The 23,658-nt window shown below is 47.4% G+C and overlaps 1 protein-coding gene across 1 annotated transcript in view; it reads right to left on the bottom strand.

Annotated features, from left to right (window-relative positions):
• Window positions 1-21,452, bottom strand: part of CCNJL (cyclin J like) — a gene marked incomplete at both ends in the record, with an annotated part of 54,277 nt that extends 32,825 nt beyond the window's left edge. Inside the window, 4 exon segments of the mRNA XM_084243777.1 lie at window positions 20,712-20,826; window positions 21,197-21,210; window positions 21,212-21,343; window positions 21,345-21,452. Of these exon segments, the coding sequence (XP_084099903.1) occupies window positions 20,712-20,826; window positions 21,197-21,210; window positions 21,212-21,343; window positions 21,345-21,452 (369 nt within the window).
• Between the last annotated feature and the right edge of the window lie 2,206 nt (window positions 21,453-23,658).

Genomic DNA, 23,658 nt, shown 5'->3' on the forward strand with positions numbered 1-23,658 from the left:
GTGATCGACACCTGTGGTCTTACACGCATGCCTGATGGCGACACCTGGAGATGGTGTGGGCATGCGTGAGTGGGCACAGCTGAGCCAAGACAGAGGCTATAAGAGCAGTGGCGGCAGAGGACTGTGTGGCAGAGAGCAGTAGAGACCAGCGGAGAGACCACAAGAGAACGCCAGAGAGCCCAGAAAGAGTGAAGATTTGCCAGGGGCTAGGAGGCCTGCCAGCCTCCTGGCCCCCCAGCCCTCCTGCCTGCCCTGCACCTGGTTGCCTCACTACAAATGATATAGAAAGATCATCAAAAGCCTGAAAAAGCCACCAAGGGCTCATGCACTCTCCTTTACCCGTCTGCCCGGATCCATAAAGAACCTGCTCCGTGCCTTCCTGACACTACACTCAGGCATTTCAAAGGCAATGTTTCCCAGGTGTGTCCCATGACACCCAGTTCTGAGGTAATCTCCTTAAAGAAGAGTTCAATGCACCATTAGTTTGGGAAATACTGTGCTGCTCCTTCCTAAAAGGAATCCCATCTCAAGCCCATTAATGGCCCAAAACATTTGCTGAGGAAAATACTTACATAGTTTTGGAAAACCCTGGGTTAATTATTTATCCACAGACCACAACTCCCCTCCCCACCTTTGGCCTGGGATGGGGGAGGTGTGGAGCTGGGGGCAGAGTAACAAGATCCTAGAGAGCTTGTTCTGGAAATGGAGCCTTGGGGTGCTAGCAGCTGGGCACTGGTGGTGTGCTGGGGAAAATCAAACCCCAGGGCAGCTGCAAGGCGAGACGCTGGTGAAAATCCCTGGCTCAATGCCTAACAATTTGACGGTTCTAAACCTAGAGATTTACGGAAAAGTTCACTGAGATTAAGAACCACAGTTTCCACCTGCAGAATTGCCCCGGTAAGACTTTGCACATGGCTGTGGCATTAAGAGCCTAGGAGAGGCACAAGAGCTGCAGATGGACCAGTTCCCGGAAGTCCCCGGTACCAAGCACTGGGAACCCTGTCCCGGGACTGGGCCCAAGGTTACCCCCATCTCATATATATCTTCCCATCTCATATATATAAAATATATATAATATATGCCACATATATAGCATGTACATATGTAGGGTACATATGTACATGAATTAATCAGGCTTTTTTGCACCATTAGCCTCTGTGGCTATCACCTGTGGCCTCAATTGTGGTGCGGCAGAAGGTGCTTGGGACATGGGTGTGGGTCACATGTGCCTGACTGTGGACACCGGGAGCACAGGTGTGGGCATGCCTAAGTGTGTACACTGGAGCCTACAGGCCAGGGCTGTAAGGGCGGTATCACTCAGAGACACAGGATGGCTACGGGAGGATGAGTGACTACAGAAGAGGAAAGACCATGACAGAACAACAGGGAGAGCCCAGGGAAAGAGCAAAAGATTTGTGGGGGGCTGGGAAGCTCAGCTGTTTGCCTGATCTCCAGCTCTCCCTGCCCTGCTCATGCCTGCCTCCTTGCACGCCAGCCTCCCTGCCTAGAGTGCCTAAGTACCTGGTTCCCCGAAAGCAATAAAGACTGAAAAATCCGCTGAAGGCTTCGGGACTCTCCTTCATCCGTCTGCCCAAACTGATAGTGAACCTGCCCTGTGCTAGCGTGCACAACGTGTATAATACATATTGTATATACGCATAATATAGAACACATATATGAAATTTTCACACCTCCCAATACTCTGTAAAGATGGACCTGGTTTCCTCTTGGAAACCCTCTGTTGCTATTGGGTAGACTGAGGCACGTGCCACCCCAAGGCAAAGATAGAGCTTTCTCCAACTCCTGGAAATCAGCTCCCAGAGCTTCCTGTACCTCCCTCTGGTCTTCACGAATACTCAGAATTGCTTAGTATGATAAATAGCTCTATACAACCTTTTAATAGATTAACAGAGAGATTAGATACATACAGAAAGCTTTTATCTATACACCTGCAGGATACTGTTCTGTGCATGGTGTGCCCTCATTGTTCTACAGGTCTATGGTTGGGGCCAGGGAAATCAGCATCCCATTATCCCCGACAAAGCTGGCACAGAGGGGATGAGTAACAACCCCCCATCAACAAATGGATATGAATCTGGGCTTTTTGACCCCTGCACATTTTAACACCATGTTTGTGAGCCTCCCCAGGGTTGTTTGGGTTTGTTTGTGTTTTCCTTCCAAAATATTGTCATATTTAACTGATTATGAAATATGTGATGACTAGAGAAATTGTAGAAAATACAGAGGAGGACAGAAAAAAATGAAAACTACCAGCAATCCCAGCAGCATGAGGTAACTGTGGATGTGCCCTGTAATTCCTTCTGTTCTGGTTTCTCTGCACACAAGTCCCACCTTTGTCTCTGTCTCTCATGGGTCTACCCCCGCCGCTGCCCCAGCAGCTGGAACTGAATTCAGGCTTCCATTCCTCCTAAGGTGGACCCACGCAGCAGGGCAGTACCAGAACCAGCTCCCAGGAAACTGAGGCACAGAAATGCAACTGTCCGGGTCACCAAGCAGGGGAGTAGCCAGTACTGGGCTAAGACATCAGGGGAGCTGGCTGGAGCCAGTGGCCCAAACCTAGAGTGACAACCATTTCCCAAACAAGGTGCAAGCAGGGCTGAGCTCTCCAACCCCGATACTGGAGAAACCCACTCTGGTTCCCCTGCGCTCCCCACCCCACTCAGCCTCTCCCTGACAACTGCTGCCTCCCTGGGGCACTGGGCCAGCTGCTTGGGAAACAGCTCCAGGGCGCCAGTCTGCCTGAGAACAAAGAGTATCAAGAAGTGAAGAAACACCATGTGTAACCAAGGTGACCAATAGGAATTGGCTTGCACACTGAAAGGGGAGGGGAGGTTGGCTCTTCAAGGCCTTGAGAGTCCATAAGACAGCTGGGAGGACCTCCAAGGCTGGAGCATCATCCTTCTTTCCCGGGGGGCCTCACTGCTTCATGAGGCCCAAGAAGGCATTTCCCTTGGAGTCCACATCTCTGCTGACCACTATTTCAACAGTCTGAGAAGAGGCTTATGGCACATGAAGCTCCTGCAGCTTCCTTCCAGCAGACCAAAGGGGCAAACCAGACTGCACACCTCTCACTGTTCTCCAGAACTGAGGAAGGGGTAGGGGCCCAGCACTGGACATGCCTCTTCTTGGGAGCCAGAATCACAGCCCTCCCATGCATGCCCTATGGCAGGCCTGACATCGGACAGAGGCCAAAGAGATGTCTGCCCAGCCCTCACTGATGCCCCCTCTCACCCAAGTCACTGAGCCCTTCCAATACCAGCCCCCGTGCCCGGTGCACACACAACCCTCATGGTCTTTTGAGAAGACACTTCAGATTCTTCAGTTCAGCAGCTTTCTGCTCTGACCACATCCCTCACACCTTCTTACCTGGAGAGTGGGGTGCCTCCCATTCTCCCATGCCACTTAGGACCAAGGGTTATGATGATCCCCCCTTTTACGCTGGTTCTCTGTGCCATGTGCAGTCCTGGGATGCCTGGATCCCTCCTCCTTCCCCCTCCAGGTCACCTTTCCCAAGCAGTGGCTCAATAGCACTTACACCACACTTCCCGCTATCCCCCAAACCCAGATGCCTTCCGAAGATTCTCTTGGGCACCTTGGCCCTTCCTGACCAGCAAGGTCACTACCACCCTGTTCCTCCAGTTGCCAAAGGCCTTCTCCAGCTCTGGTCAGCTACCTGACCTCAGGCAGGAACCTCCTGGGAACACTTTAAAATGGCAGCTTCTCCTGAATACTCAGTTGAGTAGAGTTGTCTGCAAATTCATGACCTCAAAATGTGACCTTACTTGGAAATCAGGTCTTTACAGCTGCAATCAAGTTAAAACAAGGTCACACTGGATTATGGTGCCGATGTGAAGGTGGAGGCAGTTGGGCATTGCAGTTACAAGCCAAACACGGCAGGGGTTGCTGCCACACCAGAGGTGGGAATAGGTGGGAGGATCCTTCCCTACAGCCTCTGCAGGGAGCACAACCCTGGTGACACCTCGATTTCAGACATCCAGCCTCCAGAAGCAAGAGATAAAAACTTCTGTTATTTTAAGCTCCCCAGTTTGAGGAACCCTATTTCCAACTTATTGAGTCAGGCTTCCTGGGGACGGAGTTGAGCACCAAGCTGTGCACTTCATTTGCTCCTGATGCTTGCCTCTCAGCTCCATGAAGATAGAGCACTTTCTTGTGCTCACCACTTACATCCCCATTGGCAAGGGGTGGCATGCGATCAGTTGCAAAAAACTCACATTGAAGACAAGAGTCAATGCATACCGGGCCTCCCTGGTGGCGCAGGGGTTAAAGACAGCACTACCAAGCTATTGCCAGTCACTGCAGTACCAGTTCCATGCCCGGCTAGCCAGGGGGCAACCCACATGGTGCAGCAGACCTCTCCTGTCTCACCCGCTGCTCCCCTCAGCAGTTTCAGTAGATCTCTCTGTTCTGCTCCCCACTCTGTCTCGGGTGAATCCTCTCATCCCCAGCACCTCTGTCTTACACCCCAGTTCTTGTATGCATAAATAAACAAATCTTTAAAAAAAAAAGTCAATGCACACCAATGTTCAGGAACTAATGGAGTCTTGGTCAGGACATTTAACTTCTCTTTTTTAAAGCAACCTTAATAATCAAATGAGATAATGTGCATCAGCCAGGTGACAGTGGCTAGTATCTGGTTGTTGCCCAATAAACATCAACTCCCTAATGGAGGGGGCAGCGGGAGATTAAAGATTTCCTAGAAACTAACAATTGCCAGTAGCTCTCTAAGTAAAACTTTCTCTGTGAATAAAGGCCCATTGTCCTTAGCCACGCAAAAGTACTTTGTTCCAATTAGTCAGAAACTTGAAATCTTTCACTCCTTTTGCTCACCTATTGATCCCATTTTCTAAAACTCAAGTCTTCCCCAGCTCCTGCCTTGGTTCGGACGGCATCTCTTTGGATCACTGGCAACACCTCAGTGTCCAAGGTCGTGGTCCATAGCCCAGTGATCTGGCCCTGCCCTTCCTCCTCACACCCCTCCTCTCACTGGCCCAGGTACGTGTGAACATCTAGGGAGACCAGCATCCCACAGCTGACAATCCAGGGCCACCTTCCTTTTGGCCCCAAATCTCCTTGCAGGCACCCACCTCAGGCCCTGGGGTAGAAGCTTCCTCTACACCCCTCTCTGCCCAGCAAGCCTCATCTTATCTTTGGCCCCCAGCTCAGACTGCACTGCCTCTGAAGTTTGCCCCACTTCTGGCAACAGATACCACCGCTGGAACAGTGTCAGGAGTGTGAGCTTTGGAGCCAGGAGGCCTGGGCTCACATCCTACTTTGCCATCCACCAGCTGTTTAAATGCACCCACCTGTCCCATCTGGAAAACAGAGCTAATTCTAGCCGCTACTACAGTGATTGCTTGAGGACTCAGGGAGCAGAAAGGAATGAAATGTAAGTCAAGTCCAAAGCAACCAGTAATGTGGATGGTGGTGACAGATGGTCCAGCTGAGTGCTATTTTGGTCACTGTGGATTCACAGCACTCTGTCCTCAGCTGTGCCAGGGGCTCCCCAGGTGCAGGTTGGGTCTGTGGTCGCCTGACACAGCCTCCCATGGCTTTGCTAGTTTTACCTGGGCTTCACTTTACTTCCCACTAAATGGCTGCTGGTGAGAGGCTGTCTGGCAACCCAGCCCCAGACGGTGCAAGAAAATATGCCAAAGCCGCTTTCCCAGACTCAGCCAGAAAGGTTTCCTCCTTCCTGGTGGGGAAACTGAAGCCCCTCTTCCCAGGCAGGCCTGCTAACACCTGGCAAGATGACTTAGTGGTTTGACAAAAATGCCCCCACAAACAGCTTCATGGCTAATCTTAAAAGTAACAGTGCAGGCAGCTCCCCTGCCTGCTTGTAACTAAGCAGGCGACTCTCTTTTTCTTTCTTCTTTTTCTAATAAACCTGTCCTTTAAAAATATAAATAATAAGAAGAAGTAACAGTGGAAAATAAGCCCTGAAGTTGTAGGGCTAATGGGGATATGTCTGCAACTTGGTTCTGGGAAAAAAGCGTTCATAATTGGTCCTGTGAAGGCACCTCTTCTCCAGGTTTGAAATATTTTTGAAACAGAGGTTAACACCAAAGGAGAGGCCAAGGAGGGATTTCAGCTGTGTTCCACCTCGGCCCAGGCTGCCCAGGGCATGGACACAGGAGGGGAAGTTCATATTACACCATCACTGACTCCGTGGCTACCTGCGACTCTGTCGCCCAAAGTCAGGCTTAGGGAGGCAGAGGGCAAGGTTTAAAGTCCTCCACCTCCCACTGTCTAGGGGTGACCCTGGCTGGAGGCTGAAGCCATTGGGTGTTTCTCTGCCAGCAGGCTGATGGGGATGGGACAGGCAGGGTGCCACCAGTCCCTCGGGGCAGTCCAACAGTGAAGCCCAGGAGGCAGCGTGTGGACTGGCCGCAGAGCCCCCAGAGCAGCTGTCGGTGGTGAGCACAGATGGATGGGGGGGGCCCTCATGCAGCAGCTCTACTTAAAAATGGGAGTCCCTCACCACCCTCATGAGCCCACCATCTAGGGAGAGAGCCAGACCTAAAAGAATCATCACATCAACAAGCCTACAATTACAGGCAGAGCTGAGGGATAATGGAGGGCGTTTTGGGAACATCCAGCCCTGACCTTGTCTGGGAGCTAAAGAAGGCTTCTCTGGGGAAGTGACGGACATGTGAGCTGCCAGCTGGAGAACACGAGATTATAGCGCATTAAAACCCCACAAGAGGAGGGACATGTAGAGACCAAATAGTTTGTCAGGGGCTTGAGTTAAATGATACCATGAGGAAGCACCGGGCCAGATCAAGGCTATGACATTTATCAAGACAAATGACCTGGTTTCTCCAAAACCAATGAAATTAAAAAGAAAAATTTAAGGGGGTGGGGGGCAGGGGAACTATTAGTAAATAAAAGAGTAAAATATGTTTTCAATGCAATGAATGGAGCCCGTTGGGAACAAACAACTGTATAAGCTATTTTCTGAACTGAATATGGATTGGGTGAGGGAAATGAAAGAATTATCAATAATTTTGTGAAGTATAATGATGATATAGCTGTTATGTTAAAAAAAATAAAGGCTTTATCTGCTGGTAGATACTTATGGGTGAGGTGACATGCTGCCTGGGGACAGATGAACCAGGCGGTCCCCTAAACCTGAGGGGAGGTAATGGGGAGCCGTTCTACTTTTATCTATTTTGATGTATCTTTGGAAAATTTCTATAGTGAAAAGTTAAGGAAAAACAGTGGTTTATTCTAAAGAGAGTTGGAAGGACTATGGTCATTTGGACTTTCTCCAATGATGAGAAAGATCAATTGTCATTAAGTACACAGCTGCCACCAGCCACCTCTAGAGATGTCCCCTATTTTAGGGTACAGATCAACCACTGGGAAACCAACTCCCTTCTGACTAGCATTTACATCTTGTCCAGCTTTTCCTTACTATAGCTGTGTCCACCCAACTCCCAATGCTCCTGTTCTGACAACCGACTCCTCCCCTGCTTGTATTCCCCAAGCCATCCCCCCAGTCATGGGATGGCCGTATCTGGACTAAGCAGCTGAAGGCACCAGACAGGATGTCCTATCACAAAGAACACCAGGCTCTGGCACCAACTGTTCCAGCAACCTGCCATGGACCCAGGGTGCCTAGACCATTCAAATTCAGCCTCAGAAAGATTGTTTCCAAGCAGTCGCCACTCAGGAATTGGAGGCAGCAATGATGGGACCAAGAGGGAGGAAAGGGGTTTCTGGTAAGGCCCAAGGGTCACCCCAGGGGCTGCTGACTTGGGGCTCAGGCAGGTCTCCTGCTGCAGACGGGGTGCCCCAATGCCAGAAGGAATTCCGGTTTCCCTGCATCTTTCCCCCCATTCTCCAGTGATTCTCCCATTCTGAGTTTCAATTCTTTATTTTGTTGTTGTTTGTTTTTAAAGATTTATTTATGCATACTAGAACTGGGGTACAGGCCAGAGGTATGGGGGGGTGAGAGGAGTCACCGGAGACAAGAGTGGGGAGTGGAACAGGCAGATCTACTGAAATACACTGCTGAGGGGAGCAGCAGGTAAGTCAGGAGAGGTCTGCTGTGCCATGTGGGTTGCTCCCTGGCCGGGGATCAAACTCATGCTGCAGTGGCTGTGGGTAGCTTCATAGGTTGCGTCTTAACCCCCTGTGCCACCAGGGAGGCCCCAAGTTCCAGTTCTTTAAAACAATGCCAAAAGATACCATTTTGTGGTGAAAAGCTTGAAAGCATTCCCATTAAGATCTGGAACAAGACAAGGACGTCCACTCCCACCACTGCTTTTCAATATAATACTGGAAGTCCTAGCCAGAGCAATAAGACAAAAGAAAGACATACAAGGAATCCAAATAGGAAAAGAAGAAGTCAAACTATCACTATTTGCAGATGATATGATAATATACATAGAGAACCCCAAAAACGCCACAGAAAAACTAATTCAACTCATCAATCAGTTCAGTAAAGTAGCAGGAAACAAAATCAAAATGCAAAAGTCAGTAGCCTTCCTATACACAAACAATAAATCTGAAGAAGAAATAAAAAAAAAATCCCTTTTATTATTGAAACAAAAAAATCAAATACTTGGGAATAAATCTAACAAAAGAGGTAAAGGACCTATACAAAGAAAACTGTAAAACACTGTTAAAAGAAATAGAAGAAGACACAAAGAAATGGAAAGACATCCCCTGCTCATGGATTGGAAGAATAAACATTATTAAAATGGCCATCCTACCAAAGGCAATACACAGATTCAATGCTATTCCAATCAAAATTTCAATGCTATTCTTCAAAGAAATAGAACAATTATTGATGAAATTCATATGGAATCACCAAAAACCCCAAATAGCCAAAGCTCTCCTGAAAAAAAAAAAAAGAAGGGAATGGAGGCATCACACTCCCAGACATCAAACTATACTATAAAGCCATAATCATCAAAACTGCATGGTATGGGAAAAAGAACAGACACACAGACCAATGGAATCGAATAGAAAATCCAGAAATAAACGCACAGATTTATGGTCAACTAATCTTTGACAAAGGAGCAAAGAATATGCATTGGAGCAAAGAAAGTTTGTTCAATAAATGGTGCTGGGAAAACTGGGTCGCTACATGCAAAAGAATGAAGCTTGACTACTACCTCATACCATACACAAAAACCAACTCAAAAAGAACTAGACATAAGACCTGAAACCATAAAATACATAGAAGGAAATATAGGCGAAACACTACATGATATGCACATCAAAGACATCTTTACAGACACATCACCCAAAGCAGTGATAGTGAAGGCAAAGATAAACAGCTGGGACTACATCAAATTAAAGAGCTTCTGCACAGCAAAAGAGACAATAACAAAAACAAAGAGAAATTCCACCAACTGGGAGAACATTTTTGCACACAACACTAATGATAAAGGACTGATCACAAAAATCTACAAAGAGCTGATGAGACTCAAAAAAAAAAAAAAAAAGAAAAAAGAAAAAAATCCAGTCAAAAAATGGGCAGAAAAGCTAAAAAGTAACTTCTCTGAAGAGGAAATGCAAATGGCCAACAGGCATATGAAAAGATGTTCAACATCACTTGTAATCAGGGAAATGCAAATCAAAACTACCATGAGATATCATCTTACACCAGTGAGAATGGCACATATTAAAAAAACTAGCAACAACAAATGTTGGTGAGGGTGTGGAGAAAAAGGAACTCTCCTGCACTGTTGGTGGGAGTGCAAACTGGTCCAACCACTATGGAGAGCTGTGTGGAGATTTCTTGACCTACTAAACATAGAGCTTCCATATGATCCAGCAATTCCACTCCTAGGTATTTACCCAAAGGACACAGAAACATCAATTCCAAAGAGCACCTGCACCCCTATGTTTATAGTAGCACTGTTTACAATAGCTAAGCTTTGGAAACAACCCAAATGCCCAAAAATAGATGACTGGATCAAGAAGATGTGGTACATATACACCATGGAATATTACTCAGCATTCAAAAAAGATAAATACATGCAATTTGCAGCAACATGGATGGCGCTGGAAGGGATCATGCTCAGCGAAATAAGCCAGAAAGAAAAAGAAAAATACCGGATGGTCTCAGTTATAGCAGGAATCTAGAAAACTTAAATAAGGCACCAGGAAAAAGAATAACTATAAGAAAGTAAAAATCAAAATCAACAAACAACTATGAACCAGAGACACTCTATGGCGGGTAGGGGCGGGGAGGGAAGGGATTGGGGTCAAAATAAGGGGGTTGCAATTGTATGGGGAATATGAAAATTTTTTTTAAAAGTGTGTAATTAAATATCATTACAAATTACAAAATATGACCATGGGGAATGAGTCAAGAAAAAAAAAAAAAGAGATACCATTTTGACCTGTCTGAAGGGCCCCTATTTTTTTAAAGGGATAATTTCCAGGGTTAGCAAGTCACTGGGAAGCAATGACTTGACAGCTGATCTTTCTCATCATTGAAGAAAGTCCAAATGACCAGAGTCCTTCCAACTCTAACTCTTTAGAGTAAACCAGTATTTTCCCTTAACTTTTCAGTATGGAAAGTTCTGTGCCACTGGTGTGACTGAGGGGAATGTATTACGGGAGACAGGCCAGGTTCCTAGTGTCAGACCCTGTGAGCAGCACCCCATTTTAGAAACTTATTCTCGCGCACAGGTGGATCACCACCGTGGGGTCATGTAAATGTAAATGGTAGCGGATATGATCCAGAAGACCATCAAGAAGGGAAAGGAGGAATTAGTTGTGTTATTCGCAACAAGGGAATGCTACTCAGCAGTAAAAAGCAACTCCTAGTACACATACTACCACCAGTGACTCTCTAACCTAAGTGAAAGGGGGTAGAAAGACAAGAGTATATCCATGTACATGAAATGCCAGAAAAGACACAGAGACACTAAGCAGGTCAGTGTTGCCTGGGGCCAGGAGCAAGATGGGGTGGGTGAGTGAGAAGGGGTACAGGAACTTTCTAGGCTGCTGGCAATGCTCTTCTTTCTGACTGTGGTGGCAGTTACCAGAGCGAAACACTTGTCAAACTCACTGTACACTCACAACTACATGCACATTTAAGAGCTGTACGTTGTTCTGTGTGTGAATCATATGTCCATTTAAAAACTCAATAAGGGGGCCTCCCCTGGTGGCACAGGCAGTTGAGCGCAGTGCTGTGTAGGTGTCCACAGCCTCTGCAGCACAGGTTCCATTCCGGCCAGCAAGTTTCCCACATGGTGTGGTAGACCTCTACTGTCTCGCCCGCTGCTCCCCTCAGCAGTGTATTTCGTCAGTCTGCCTGTTCTGCTACCCACTCTGTCTCTGGTGAATCCTCTCACCACCACCCCCACACCTCTGGCCTGTACCCCAGTTCTTGTATGCATAAATAAATAAATCTTTAAAAAAAATAAGTAAAAACTCAATAAGCTCCACCAAAATAGAAACAAGGAGATGAGCTCATCACATCATGGTGGGTCCATACAATAAAATATCATACATGACACAGGAAGTGATGAGTATACCCAGCCAAGAAAAAACAAAATTATGCAACTATAAGACAGGATGATGACATTTTGGTAAAATAAAATGTATATAATTGGGTATAAGATAACCAAAAAGAAATATTCCATTCACTCACTCAACGTGTATCTATTGAATATCTACTATAAGTTAGAAAAGACAAAAAAAAAGTCCTTTCTGGTCATGGAGCCTCTTTTCAGTTGTTTCAAAGAAGAAGTTAAATTATTGAAGTGTAAACATTTAAAAAAAATCAAATAGAAAGTGTGTGAATTGTATTACCCCTGGTGTGAGAACAGACACATACACAAAGGCAAAGACATTTGTGTTTGTTTATACACAGGACACCTCTGGAAGGATCATAAATTGTGATTCGTGGTGCCTTTTGGGGAAGGAAGTCAGGTGACAGCAATGCAAGGAGATTGACCTTTTAAATGGTCACTTTTTTTTAAACCAAGTTCATGTATCATCACTTCAAAATAAACACAACTGTTTCTAGTTTTTTGCTAACATCCAATAATTAGGAACAGGATGGAGAAGAACTAGATGGAAATGTGTGCCTAGTACACTGAAAAATGAACAAAGTGTTCTGAGAGGAGATATTTTCCATTTACACTAAAAAAAAAAAAAAAAGAAAAAGAAAAATGTACAGGGACAACATATGTACAAAGAAACAGGAGAAACAGGAGAATCTAAACCAACAGGTCAACAGAACCTGCTTCCAGGTTTGGGGATTGGGGGACTTGACTTCTGTTTGCTTATATTTATTTTTGCAGTTTCCTAACCAAACAAGCAAAACAAAATAAAACATATTGTGTGTGTGTGTGTGTGTTGTGTGTGTGTGTTTAATAACGTAAAAAAAACGAGAGAAAACAGCAGCTCCAGTGTCACCTCATTCAGCCAGGCACTCAGACTGAATCACTAGCTGCATCCTTATATCCAAGAGGCCGGTGGCTTAGGCAGGCCAGGAACAAGTCAAAGGCACCAGCACAGGGCCAGCTCCAGACTGAAAGTCCTCTCCTTACTTAGAGAGCGCTGGTGTCCCCAGTGGAACAGGGTGTCCTGCTAGCCACGTTCCACCCACAGCCCAGGGGCCCAGCGGCTGACACAGCACACACACCTCCACTGTCCCCTGGGACACCGAGGAAGCAGGGAGTAAGTACTGAGGTGAAAGGGAGGGCCTGAGATCATTTGCTTCTCTCACTGATAAGATGCACTGAGGCCAAGTCTCAGCTGGTTGCTGTGGGCACTGAACCTTGGGTATTCTAAACCCTAAAGGACTCAAGAGAAAAGGCCAAGTTCTGATTGAGTTTTGTCACAACTTCCTATAGAACACAGGTGAGAGACACTGGAGTCAGGGTTTCCAAGCTAGACACCACTTTGAATGATGTCTCAGCCCCATTTTCCCATTCACCGCCCCTCCATCCTCTCTGTTCTCTGGGGGCAACCCAGGTCACCTCTGCAGAATGGACAGTAGGAAGAATGACCTTAATCTCAGAGCCTCCAGGAAGGGGCCCCTGACAGTCTCACTTGAGGAACCCCAGCATGAGGCAGCCCGCTAGTAGGTTAGGGCTTGTCAAAACCAGCACTGGTTGTTAAAGGCCAGAGTTACAGTCACACATCACTTAACCATGGGCACAGGTTCTAAAAACTGACTAGTTAGGCAACGGTGTCACTTCGTGGATGCCACAGGGTGTAACCACAGCTGGCACTGCCTACAACACACCTGGGCTGGACGGTACAGCCCATGGGACCCCTGTCGTCTCTGACATCCGACCTATTCATGGTCATGCACCCCAAGACTATGCACATTCCTGCAACTAAGCTGGACAGGCATGGTCTTTTTGCCAGTGTCCGAGATGCTTTCTAATCGGCAGATCCGGGTGTGCCTCGCCATCTGGGAAGAACTGCCCTCTGAGAGGGCAGAAGCCCCAAAGGAAGGGGAAAGAAAAACCAATTAGGGGATGACATAGCCAAACTGCGGAACATGAACCCGGGTTAGCACTCTCTGTAAGGACAGAGAGGTTCAGCCGTACAGTGGGGAATCTTAAAGGATTAGGGGGAAAATAAGTAAGAAGAAAAAAAAATACTGATGTTGAAAGAGAGAAATGAAAGGATATGCAAGCTTGAGAGGCCACTAGAAAATAATGCAGTTTTAACCAGAGACAAAGGGAAGAGCTAGGACGATTTTCTCCTGAACCCTTGCCACGTCCACCATGAGCCTGGCAATGGCAGATGCCCCTCATTTTAAAGCAACAAGCACGAAACACAGTGAGAGAGCCATACCCATGGGACCAGGCAGGAGACCTCGGTCCAGGAATCAGCCTCTGCAACGCTCACAGCAGGGTAATGCCTCCAGGGTGGTATAGGGAGAACCCAGCTTTTGGAGAACCAACACAAATAACAACTCAGAGTCCACAGTGTCGTGGGCGTCAGGGTCTAGAAGGCCCCCTACATCTCCTACTTCCTTTCTTGCGAACATGGACGATTTTTCAAATACATCCACGTTCGAGACTTGATACAATGGGCTGTTTGATCTCAAGACAGATGCATTCTCTGAGCCTTGTGGTTTCCCATCTACACTCCAGCTCAATCCCAACACTGGGGGAACTAGAGGACAGACAATTCACGGGCCAGCTGGCACCCTGCTGGAAACATGGTTGGTGGGGGGAGGTCACTAATACTATTATCACTTAATGTTGTTTTCTTGGTGCAGATTCCGGCAGCAGTCAGTCAAAATGTGCCTTCTAGGGCCACTGGCTCAGGGAACCTGCCCTGAAGAGTCTGAAGTCCCTGTATACAACGAAGTTTCAGGAAACTGCCATCAGTGGCAGGTCATCCTGCAGATCTCCTATCACGGAAACAGGGTGAAAAGACCCCCTAAGTACGTGACTTGGATCTGGGGAGAAAATGAACTCCAGGTGAGGAAGAGGGAGCCTCTGGCATGCAAACTCCCACAGTATCCAAAGAAAAAGCTACCAGATCGTCCCAAGTAGGCTTGCAGACATTGTGTTAGAAGGATGAGATTTTTTTCCCCCAAGTATCCCTAAAATTCCTATGCAAGTACATTAAATTTTTGTGCTTTGCTTTACTAAGCCTGGCAGTGAGTGTGTTTCTTACAAATTAAAGGTTGTGGCCACTCTTCATCCAGCAAGTCTACAGGAGTCATTTTCCAACATGAACTCACTGCCTGTCTCTGGGTCATGTTTAATTATGGTATGTACACTTTTTTTAATTGCTTTTTAGACATGATGCTATGATAACTTATAAGACAACAGTAGAGTAGAAATAATACTTTTATAATGCACTGGGAAACCAAGAAACTCATGTACTCCCCTTTACTGCGATATTCGCTGTGTTGTGCTGGACTGGACCTGAACCGGGGGGGGGGGGGGGATCTCTGATACGCCCGTCTTCAGAAAGTTTCCCACAGCCCCACAGAGTCTTAAGCCACAGCAGCGGGTGGGGTCCTTAAACATTTTCTTTGCTTACTAAATAACCACTGCTTTCTAACTGGAGAACAAGATTCTGTAAGAGGGACGTAAATCAAAAGGAGACCAGAGCAAACTATTTTGTTGTTCACTAGAAGATGAAATTCAGGAATAAAAAGGGAAAATTTTGGCAAGAGTCTGTGAGGGATGATCTCCGTTTCTATTATCCGGGCTCCCTTTCTGTCATCAGTTGTTCCTTCTCCAAGATCACGATGCTGAGCTTTGGTCCAGGCCCTTATACCTGCTTGTCTGGGAAATTCTTTTTCTATCCCCTCCCTCCAGCGCTCTCCTCTCCCCACATTATCTGAGGGGATAAGGTGCAGGCTGGAGGAAGCTGGAAGGCAGACTCACCTGGACAGGACCATTCACAGACCGCCAGGAGGCATCTCCTGGCACGAGCCAACACCTTGATGGAGGACCCCGGGAAACGTCCCTGCACAACCCACCCGTGTCCTGCAGGAGTCCCTTCGAGCCTTGTCCTGCCCTCCCTTGCTCTTCCACACCTGTACCCGTATGGAGGTGGTGGTGGCGATGGACAGACACCCTGAGGGTCTTCTCCACACTGGATACTGGTCTGGGGGTCCCAAGACATAAGGCACACCTCACATCTGCAATAAACGCAGTCTGGGGGCCTCCCTGGTGGTGCAAAGGGTTGAGTCTCAGCACTATTAAGCTGTCGGCAGCCACTGCAACATGAATTTCGCTCCTCAGCCAGGGAGCTGACCCACATGGAGCAGCAGACCTCTCCTGTCTCACCCGTTGCTCCCCTCAGCAGTGTATTTCAGTCAGTCTGCCTGTTCTGTTCCCCGCTCTCACCCCTATGAATCCTCTCACCCCACTCACCTCTGGCCTACAACCCAGTTCTTGTACGCATAAATAAAAATAATTCTTTAAAAAAAGAATAAATGAACAATTTAGTGGGTAGGACGTGTTGTTACACAGGGTGACAAGGACAGCTTGCATGAGGTGGGGGTCAGGATACATGGCAAAAGGGAGAGAGGTTTAAAAGACAAGGATATGGTCCTTAACCTATTGATGGATCCAAACCAACCCAATTAATTTTAAATACAGCGAGATGAATTTTTCAGGAAAAGGAAAAAAAAAAGTGTGATTCTCATTTTAGTCCAAATACTCATGGAACAACAGCCTCCCCGTAGCCACCAGTCTGGTGATGATGTGCCCCTCCCTGAGTGCAGTGAAGAAAGTCAAGGGCAGACATGGTGAGAAACCTGACTCCCCTGTACCAGCTGGCACCCCATCCCCAGGAGGAGGGGGTCCAGGTCTATCTCAGCAGAAGCAGCAGGGCCAGGAAGGGTGACCAAAGGAGCAATTCCAAGCTGAGCATGAGGCAAAAGTGGCCTGGAGAGGGATGAGCGGGAGATTCCCCTGAGGGATTTGGGGGGAGGAGGGCTCTGTTCTCCCCTCCCCATTAGGACGCTTTACCCAAACTATTTAAGGGATCTTGCTGTTGGGGCTGACCTTCGGGGCCCCAGCCCTCAATATATATGTACACATGGATTTCTGGTAAAGTGCTGCCTTGGCCGTTCTGAGCCCCATCACCAAACCTATGGTCCGATGGGGTGATGATGCCTTTCTTAAAAGGATTACCTGTCACACCAGGGAGCCCCTGGGGGTGGTCACCCACTCCAGGCCTTATGTTAACCCTGCACGATGGCTCACACAGAGCAAGGGTTAAGAGGGACAGCAGGACACCTGTCATGTACCTCCCACGTCTCATGTTTCGGCTTCACTCACTTACTCCTAACATCCCAATAACCATTTCTTCCAGATTAGTCGAGAGGAAATGAAAGGGTCATTTTCTTCATCACTGCACACAGATCAGAAGGCCGTGCTCTAGACACCTAGACTTGGCACCCAACAAGACAGACACGGTCCACTGTTGTGGAACATGTTCTAGTGTGGGAAAGAGACGGTCAATAGACAAAATAATTCTTCGCTCAGATATTAAAAAAGATGAAATCTTGCATTTATGACAACGTGGATGAAGCTGGAGGGGATGATGCTAACTAAGCAAAATAAGTCAAAAGGAGGACAAATACCAAATGATTTCACTCATACTTGGGACATAAAGAAACAGGAACAGACAAAACTAATCCTATAAAGCTGATTGAAGAATTGAACCTACCAGAGCAGGAGAATGGGGGATGGGGAGTAGAGGGGAGAGGGTCCCAACCAAATACGGCAGAGGATTAGTAGGGATTTGGTGGTGGGGTGGGGTGGTAGCACACATATATCTGAAGAGGTGTGAACCTGTATCAAGAAATCATATACAGTGTTGTATATGTCAAAATAATAGAATTAAAAATAAGTAAAAGATGCCCAAAAAATAACATGGTAAAAAAAATTCCAGATACAGATAAATACTATTAAAAAAATGATTGATTTGACAGTGATACACAGGAACAGGAACAGAAAAAAGCAGGCTCCAAATACTGGTTTCATCTGATATCCAAAAGTAGACTATTCCTATGAAAACTTTCAGAAGCTGAAATGCAGTGAAGAGGTAATTTCTATGGAAACATTCTGAGGTATTCCAAACACCAAAAAATAATTCGTCGACTCATACCAAATAACACAGAAAACCTAAATTCACACTCACATCTCACAGAAGCTATGCTATGATAATGCACAGCCTGTGTAAAGTAGTTCCAGGAAGGATCTGGAACTCTCATTGCTGGCATGTCGCTCCCTCTAGAAGGTGGCTACAAAGCCACTGCCAAACGTTGTGTTCACTTTTCACCTTTTGTCATAAAAGCAAACATCTTCTTGAGATGTCTTTTGATTAGTGAGAAAAGGTATTAATTTAGGTCTTTCATGAAAGTGAAACTTTTGAAAAATAGGTGATCTCTATAGATCAGCCAGCGCAAAGGCTCTGAGGCAGCAACAGGCAGGAAGAGGGGTCCACGAGGCTAGAAGCAGTGAGGGACAGGGGCAAGGAGAGCAGGCCAGGGCCCAATCGCCAGGTATCACAGGTAAGAATAAGGACTGAGAACGTTAATTACTGTACACGCAATGGGAGGACCTTGGAAGTCTTTAAGCAGAGCAGTGACACAATTTAAGTTCTGGTTGTTGTGGGAAGAACAGAGGACCAGTGTCAGGGTTAGAGAGATGAAATAAGCAGCTTAGAGTTTCGCTGCCATTGCCAGCTGACATCCAATATCAAGGTTGGTTTCCATGGTGTTACCTTTTACACATCATTAGCACCAATGCTCCACTGGACTCTCACCTCTGACAAGGTGGGTTCCCACTACCTCCACAACCCCAGCTTTATTTTCCACACCAGTCAAGTGCGGGTATCTGCTGTGGTTCTATGACAATTCAACAGCACATATAGGAATGGCTTTATATTCACCCAGCAACATCCTACAAACAGTGAGTATCGAATTTACGTGGGACACTTATAAAGTCATTCTGTTAGAAATGCACGTTAGAGTAAATGGTTAATAAGAATTTGCTCTCTGTAAGTAAAAAAAAAAAAAAAAAAAAAGGCCAGTCCTCATGCCTCAAGAAAGGTGAGACATGCAGGGAAAATGGGTCTTCCACCTCTCTGCAAACTCTCCAATAAGCCAAATTTTCTTGAGAAGCATTCTGTTTCTCTGACTAAAGAGCAGAAATAAATACATATTGGGTAGGTAAGACCTTGTGCTCCAAAGCAGCTCTAATACATTTGTCCAACGAAGACCAGCTTCAAGTCAGGGGACTTTATTTTTAACCGGTAAAACCTGGACAAACCTGCCCTCCCTCTGGTGGGCAGCCAAGCAGTGAGTTACTGTGGTACTATGGCATGGGGAAGGCATGATGAACGGGGAGCTGACTCTGCTGCTGTTTTGTGGGGATGGCAGAGACTTTAGGACACTGAGTCTCATATACAGAAGATCGAGGCTTCTAGGGTCACAGAGCAGACTGAGTTGATTGTATGCCTGCTAGAAAGGGACAAATGGGGTCAAAGGTGTTCCTCCAAGTCTTGAGCAGAACTGACAACCACTGGGGCCAATGAAAAACAAAGATGGCTGGTTTCCATGGCAGCCTCACTAATTCCACTTAATCACCACCCCCACAAAAGGACCAAGATCGGACTGCTTGGCCTGTCACTCCACAGTCCAGAGCTATAGGTGAACCACTAAGGTCTGGGTTTCTCCAGAAGCTGAGGGCATGAGGCACCGTGGCCATTACGCTCTGGGGAGAAGACCAGGGAAGCAGAAGGTGAGACAGAGCTAGACCAGCAGTACCAGAAAAAAGAAGAAAAGCTTTCCTTGGGCTGGAAGACTACCACTCACCCATGAGGAAAAAACCCTAAATAACTGGTGACTTCTGAAGCAAAGCTCCATAGGCACCTGGGGCAAATGTGGGGCCTATTTGTGTAGGGACCCAGGCACCCTTACTAAGACTTTTCTCCCCCTGTGATGGTTCAAGCAGTGTCCCTCCCCAATTCATGTCCACGTGGAACCTCAGAAAATGACCTTATTTTTGAAAAGGGTCATTTCAGGGGCGTCCCTGGTGGCGCAAGGGGTTAAGACGCACCACTGTGAAGCTATCTGCAGCCACTGCAGCACAAGTTCAATCCCTGGCCAGGGAGGTGACCCACATGGCGCAGCAGACAGACAGACGTACAGGGAGAGAAGGCCATGCGACAACAGAGTCACAGCCTGGCATGATGCAGCTACAGGCCAAGACGTGCTAGCCACGGCATGCTGGAAGAGGCAAGGAAGGTTCTTCCTTGAGAGTCATTGTGGACAGCACAGCCACCAAGTCCTCAGATTTCAAACTTCCAGCTTCCAGAAGTAGGTGAGAAACATTTCTGTTGTTAAACATCCCCAAGTTTATGGGACTTTGTCGCCACTGCCCTAGAAAACCAACAAACACCTGCTCCGCAGTCCACCCTTCTCAGTCTCAGCCCAGAGGCAGCCAGCAAGACACACAGGCCAGTCCCCCAGCCCAGGGGACTTTTCCACCTTCCCTGCGCCCATCAGCACCACCCCCCTGGAGTTGAGGGGAGGGCGAGGATCACATTTCAGCTGCCCCCTCCTTCTGCCACAAGAGGCAAAGAGAAAGGAGTGTTTATTTTCTTCCCAAAGCCTCCTAGCTTTGCAGTCGCTCAATTAGATTGGTGTTTCTTAAATTTTATTCAGCCCCACAATGAACCTATACATTTTTTTTGGGGGGGGGACATAACTATGTATTCTTTACACTACATTTACCTAATATCTCTTTTTACCCAATCATTACTTTTACTTAGGTAAGTTCATTTTAAAATGAACTACCCAGCAAGCTTATAATAAATGGAAAATCAGCATCATTTACCTGTGCAGGACATGTAAATATGTTTAACTGCACATTAAAACTATGTGCAATTGCTTATTTATATATATTTTTATATATATACAATATACATCTTTAAAGTCCACTCATGTGCCACTTAAAACTAATCTCGGGTGACAATACTATGGGAAATACTGATTTAGCAGTAGAGCTTAGAGCTCTGGGCTCCTAATCTCAAATCTCCACCCGACGCTTGGAGGAGAAGGTTAAGGGCCGGAGCAGCGCAAGGCACCGAGTTCCGAGTTCCCACGCGGGACATCCCGGGGACAAGAATTTGAGGGTGAAAAGACCTTGGAATCTCGGGTCCCGCGCGGAACAAGGGCTGGGTGGGGGGAGACTGACCTTCTCGCGCAGGGTACAGTGGACGTCCGAGGCGACGCGCCCATCCCACCAAGGCTCATCCATCCTCGCGTACGCGGCGCAGTGATCCGCGGCTACCGGGCTCCGAGGGCGCACCCTGCGTGGACACGCGCAACTTCAGCGGGCGCGCCGCGCCCCTGCGCCCCGACCCCCCGCCTCGCCATTCTCCGGGCCTGGGCCGGGGCTCCCCCGCTCTGCGGCGCTGGCGCTCGCCCCCCGTCCCAGCCAGGTGGCGGGGCCCCCTCCCCTCTGCTCGCGGGGCGCGGGGCGACTTGGAGCTGCGCACCAACTTGTGGGGTTTTATCTGCCCCTTTGCAAAAAGTTGCAGGGAAAGTTGCCGTCCCCGCTAGCTGGCTCCGGAATGGGGCTCCCGCGGCGGCCACCGGCTCGCCGTCCCCAACTCCTCCCCCGCCGCCCAGCCTTTGTCCTGCTCCCACATCCTGCCCTCGAGCCGGGGCGCAACTCACGCATCCCTCTCCGGGCGTGGGGGGCTGCGGGCGCCGGGCCCCTCCCAGACCGAGCCCGCCGTGTCCGGGGTGCCCGCTCGCGCCCAGGCCCCTGCGCCCGGCGCTCCGCTCGCCGCGCAGCCGCCTCCGCCGACCCGCTGGCCTCGGCTGCCGCCGCGCCCCTGCGTGCGCCCGGGTCCCGCCGCGGCTCGCAGCCTCCGGGCCGCCGGGGGCCTCCCTCCCTCGCTCGGGGAATTGGGGGCCGGGCCTCGCGCATGCGCCGCCGGGCCCGCACCCCGCGGGGCGGGGGGCTGGGAATTGGAGTCTTTCTCTCGCCGGCGCTGGCTCGGCTTCCTGCCTGCCTGCCCTCCTCCCCCACCTCGGTGGCGAGCTTCCTCTCACCTGGGCGGAGGCTCCCGGGGGCCTCCGGGGCGCCCCGCCGGGAGCGCGGGCACCGCCGCGCCACCTGCGCGGACCACGCGTGAAACGCGCCCCCGGAAAGTTCCGACTCCGCGTGCGTTCCTCCAGGGAACCTTCCGTGGCTTCCACCTGTTTCTTCTTTTTCTTTTTTTCCCCACCTTGTTCGGCAATGGGGAGGTATATTTCCAAAATTGTAGTTCCCAAGAAAGTTCCAGAAGGGCCACTCTTGATTATGCACAAGTCCCTTCCTCCAAAGGAGCCTCAATCAATCAACTGGTATTTATTGTACGCCTGCAAAATTTAGATCTACTCTAAAATCACCCTGGGGGGTGGGGTCAGGCATTGCTTTTTTCATTCTGTCGCTTGTTTTTGGCAAGGCACTCTGTAGAATCAGCTGTGGAGCTGACCCTGCCTTGCATTGTCTTGGTTGATGCTCTGTGTGATACTTTTGAAGATTCACGGACCTGGAATCAAATCCAGCTACCAACTGAGTGATTTTTTTTTTTTAACCACGTTCCTCAAATTCTTTAAGTTTTGGAACCCCCATATATGAAATAGGAATGAAATGGCACCGGCCCGCCAGAGATAATGTGTCATTAAATAGGTAATTCTCGTCTAGGACTAATCACCATGGGGCTGCAAATAAATAAATAGCTGCTACCAAAGAGTCTTGAGTTTCTTACTGGTTTTCTGCAAGTAAAGACTCACCTGGGAAAAACAAAAAGCAATGTAGCCTGATTTGATAAGTAAACTTTGGGGCTTAAAAAGCAAGTTTAATGTAAAAAAAAAAAAAAAAAAAAAACAATCCACAACTCTTGTAAAAGTATAAAATACCTAGGAATAAATTTATTTAAAATGCAGGCTCTTGGGCCTCCCTGGTGGTGCAAGGGGTTAAGACACAACCTATGAAGCTGTCTGCAGCCTCTGCAACACGAGTTTGAATCCATGGCCTGCCAGGGGAGCAACCCACATGGCGCAGCAGACCTCTCCTGACTTGCCTGCTGCTCCCCTCAGCAGTGTATTTCAGTCAGTCTGCCTGTTCTATTCCCCACTCTGTCTCTGGTGAATCCTCTCACCCCTGGTATCTCTGGCCTGTACCCCGGCTCTTGTATGCATAAATAAATAAATCTTAAAAAAAATAAGTAAATAAGATTCAGGCTCTTAATGAAGAAATTATAAAGGTGAAAACAAAATGAAGGCCTGAAAAAATAGGAGATAAAAATACTAACTTTATCCAAATTAATTCTTAGTGAAATCCTAATGGTTGTGGGTAGATGAGGCTGGGGAAGGGGGTGACACTTTTTCTAACACTCAAATAGAAGGATATCCATGAGAAAAGCAAAGATTTTTGTATTTTTTTAAATGCGGGGGTGGGGGGTTTAGACCTTTTGTCAATCTTAAAATGTATTGCAAAGCTATAATTAAAACTATGCTGATACAAGTATGCATGGATAAGCATCAGAAAAACAATTGAAAGTCCAGAATATTTAAAAAAATTAACTATGATAAATATAGCATTTCACTTTTGTGGGGGAAATTTTAATTCTTTAAGAAATTAGGCTGGGGAAATTAGGTAAGGGGGGGCTAGTAAAACTATGGATTTATTTAAATCATCACTAAAATAAATACAAAAACCCAGAGAACTACACACAACAACAACAAATCAGGGAATAATTAAAAGAAGTTATGGGTGAATTATTTCAAGAGGAGGCCCAGATTTTTTAGGCAAAAGAAGACACTAAAGGGAGGAGGTGTATATACACATTTGAACAAACATGTAAGACTTAGATATATCAAATATCATCAAAAAACAAGTGACAGATTGGAGAAAATGTTTTTAACAAATTCAACAAAAGATTGATCTACTATGTAGTTCTCTTATAAATCAATACACATAAGCACTGACACTGAAATTGGAAAAACGGATGAACAGAGATGCCATAAAAGGAAAATTTCAAATGGATAAGTAGTATTTTTAAAATACTCACACAGACGAGCAAAGATATTGAAGACATTTTCAAAACAGTGGGGTACATCTTTATCAAGGATTTTTTAAAGGTAAT

The sequence above is a fragment of the Talpa europaea genome (genome assembly GCF_964194135.1).
Source record: "Talpa europaea genome assembly, chromosome: 9".
NCBI classification, from domain to species: domain Eukaryota; kingdom Metazoa; phylum Chordata; class Mammalia; order Eulipotyphla; family Talpidae; genus Talpa; species Talpa europaea.